The sequence below is a fragment of the Pundamilia nyererei genome, unplaced genomic scaffold (genome assembly GCF_000239375.1).
Source record: "Pundamilia nyererei isolate P.nyererei 1_Seehausen unplaced genomic scaffold, PunNye1.0 scaffold00050, whole genome shotgun sequence".
NCBI lineage: Eukaryota > Metazoa > Chordata > Actinopteri > Cichliformes > Cichlidae > Pundamilia > Pundamilia nyererei.
This window is the reverse complement of record NW_005187451.1, coordinates 57,206-60,522: the sequence shown is the minus strand read 5'-3', so window position 1 is coordinate 60,522 and position 3,317 is coordinate 57,206. Positions and strand designations below refer to the sequence as shown.

Sequence of the window (3,317 nt, the reverse complement as noted above, 5' to 3'; positions counted from 1 at the left end):
ATAGTCGACGTAATCGTGACTAGTCGACTAATCGTGGCAGCCCTACCTCCCTGCTAAGATAACCCAGCATCTCCAGCACAGACGACCTGATCCACAGCCAGATAAAATTAGTGCATTTGGCAAAGAATGGCCTGACTGATTTCCATGGCTCAGGTTTTATGTTGGCGAATGATAAGAAAATGTAATGTGGTTCAGTGAGAGAAAAAGAGAGAACCAGTGTAATTCGTGTAATATGCCTTTAATCAACTGCCAGACAGTGGGAGTTATCAGAGTTTGACACATCAAAGGCCAGCGAGCCGAGCAAACTAACGAAGCACTCTGACCCCAAACATCCCTTCTGTGAGAAACCTGTTTTATGCAATCACAGCGGATTTGACTTGGCAGCATGTCAGATGACATGGAAGCTACTGTAAGTAGATATGAATACAGGTTTGGGGGTTTTTTTGTTGCAATTTTTGCACATTGCACTTTATGTAGTCCTGTGTTGATTGTCATACGTAGCACCGTGGTCTTGTCTTGGAGGAATGTTGTCTTGTTTCACTGTGTACTGCACATGGCTGGAGTGACAATAAAGCCTCTTGACTTGACTTGACTTGAGTTGTGGCTGGGACAGAAAAGGTTTAAATGTATTGCTATGGAGACAGAGGTGTCAGGTATAAATCAATCGAGATCAACACCATAAATATCCAAAAATGTTCAGCTGACCTCGAGACTGGTTTTAATCAGATTTTGGTTCATTTAGTTTTAAGAACTCAAACTATCTTCTGTGTGTGAAGTTCACCTCACAGGTTGTTTACATTTTTAGTAGTTCTTAATCACAGTTCCACCCAAACGTCCCTCAAAGCCATGTTGCGTCAGTGAGTGAGAATCTTTTTATTTCTTTTTTTGTAAGATACCTGACTTATTTACCTGTTATTTAAAGATAAGAGTATTTTGTTGTTTCCCATAACAAACGGGAAACCGTTGGATAAAACATTACAATAAAAACCCTTAAATACACCTGAAGTGATTGGAGCCACTCAGCTGCTTTCACGTATTTCTTTTCCTAAATAAAGTGTTTTAATATTGAGCCTTATTTGTCTTTCTATGTCATCTTTAAACTGCACCACAAATATCTTTGCAGTATGCATTTTCTCCTCATCTCGTTATTATAGTGCATAACTTGATTATATGAATAATATTTTCTTTTGTCGGCAGCAATTGGTTTCAACGTTGAGACGGTCACGTACAAGAACCTGAAGTTCCAGGTGTGGGATCTGGGAGGACAGACGAGTATCAGGTAGGTGGTGCTGTGGAAATGCAAGAAAACAGCCTCCTGTGGATTTGTTAAGAGTAGAGAATTGAGGCCTGCGTGTGTTTCTAACTGGAGATTTACATTTTTCTTTTCATTTGAATAAGCAAAACAATTTCATCTTTGGTTGAGACCATACACAGATTACTGCTGTAAGAAGCTGGTGTGTTCTTAGCTCGCCATCATTCATTTTCATTATTTTCTCAGTGTTTTCACCTTCCAAGTGTTTGGTATCTTTGCCTTCATCTTTATTTTTGGATTGTTGCACTCAGTCTCCACCTCTCACTCGCTCTTTGATGGAGTTCCTTCCTCTCATCCTACCTGTCTCAGTCTCCAGTTTATCAGCATTTCTATTTAATTTTCTGCTTCACAGGCCCTACTGGCGCTGTTATTACTCAAACACAGACGCAGTCATCTACGTCGTCGACAGCAGTGACCGTGACAGGATGGGCATCTCGAAGTCTGAACTGGTTGCTATGTTGGAGGTAAGTGTGCTAACTGTCAGCTAGCAGGTGATAACGAACCCAGCAGCTGGAGCTGTAAACAGCTGCCGTCATTTGTTTCCGTTTGTCTGATAATGTGCAGCAGCTGCTTATTGAAAGTTGGAACAAAAAGGTCCACTTTTCACGCTGGAGTTTTGTGACCATGTCTTGTTCAGGAAGAGGAGCTGAAGAAGGCGATCCTTGTGGTGTTTGCGAACAAACAGGACATGGATCAGGCCATGACACCGACCGAGGTGGCCAACGCCCTGGGCCTGCCTGCCCTTAAAGACAGAAAATGGCAGATCTTTAAGACTTCAGCCACCAAAGGCACAGGGCTGGACGAGGCTATGGAGTGGTAGGCTGCTAATCACACAGAGCAATGAGACTAATGGAAGGATATCATTTACGTGTTCTCCTCTGAACTCTGTTTACTCTCACTGCTTGCAGGTTGGTGGATTCCCTGAAGAGTCGGCAGTAAAAGGCTGGCACCTGTTCTGTTTATGCCCCGTTCTGTCAGAAGTCTCGTAATGGACTGCTCCCCATTTCCCTTTTTACATTGGACAGGTGATTGCACTCCTACCCTTCCCCATCACCTTCCCTACATTTGACCCATCTGAAGCCTTTGGCCGAGTCCTCCCCATGCCAAACGCCTCTGAAGCCTGGGACCGAGCAGCAGAGGCTGCAGTAACATGTGGACTGGACACAGACAAATGAAGGTTTGGGAGAACTGTAAGACTGCAGCGATGGATGAGCAACAGTTTAAATGTGTTGTCAACATTTTCCTATATCTTGGCAACACAAAGTGACAGCTGATAACTGTGACATATATAAATAAATGTTGCTAATTTTATTAATACATTTACGGTAGTTTTGAAGTCATCATGGATTAAAAATATTCATTCAGCTTCAGTTTTAAATCCTCTTGAAGGATGCTTTGCAGCCAGACAGCATTTACCATGTGACGAGCACTACAGTCACTGAAAAGATCCAGCAAATATCCACCAGGAGGCAGCGTTTGACCATTGAAGGCACAAACATTACAAGACCCGACAGCCCTGCTCCTGAGAGGGTGAACGTCCACCTCAGTGCAGAATGTTTATAGTACACTGGACTCGCATTGATTTTCCATTCCTCGTTGAAAACAACATTCACTAAATCGCAAAAAACTAATTTTGACTCAGAATGTGGAAGAACACGTTTCTTTGTATCAGCCATCGTCTAGCCAAGTGTTACTGCAGCCTGACCATTTTTTGTACTATATAGCAGGCAGATGGTTTGTCACCAGTTTCTATTTTTCCTTCTGTTGATTTGTTTTAAATAATTTAGGGGTTAAGTTTTTGTTTTCATTTAAATTTGTTGGGTGCAGCTTTGGCATATTAGTCTTTCAGCTACTGAACACTAACTGTATGCTCAAAGTTTTATGGTTGCATATTTGTATCTGCTTGTACAGTGAAACTTATTCTCAGTAAAGTTTGCTTTCAGTGATTGTATCAGCACTGAGACTTGTTTCTTTGCTTTTCATAGAGTGACATTAGACATGACAA

General features: G+C 41.9%; 1 protein-coding gene across 1 annotated transcript in view; it reads left to right on the top strand.

Moving 5' to 3' along the window:
* arl1 (ADP-ribosylation factor-like 1) overlaps positions 1 to 3,263 on the top strand; it is a 6,434-nt gene extending 3,171 nt beyond the window's left edge. Inside the window, exons 3-6 of the mRNA XM_005733079.2 lie at positions 1,198 to 1,279; positions 1,665 to 1,776; positions 1,950 to 2,128; positions 2,221 to 3,263. Coding sequence (XP_005733136.1) covers positions 1,198 to 1,279; positions 1,665 to 1,776; positions 1,950 to 2,128; positions 2,221 to 2,251 — 404 coding nt within the window. The 3' untranslated portion in view covers positions 2,252 to 3,263. The remainder of the gene's footprint in view (positions 1 to 1,197; positions 1,280 to 1,664; positions 1,777 to 1,949; positions 2,129 to 2,220) is intronic.
* The last annotated feature ends 54 nt before the right edge of the window (positions 3,264 to 3,317 follow it).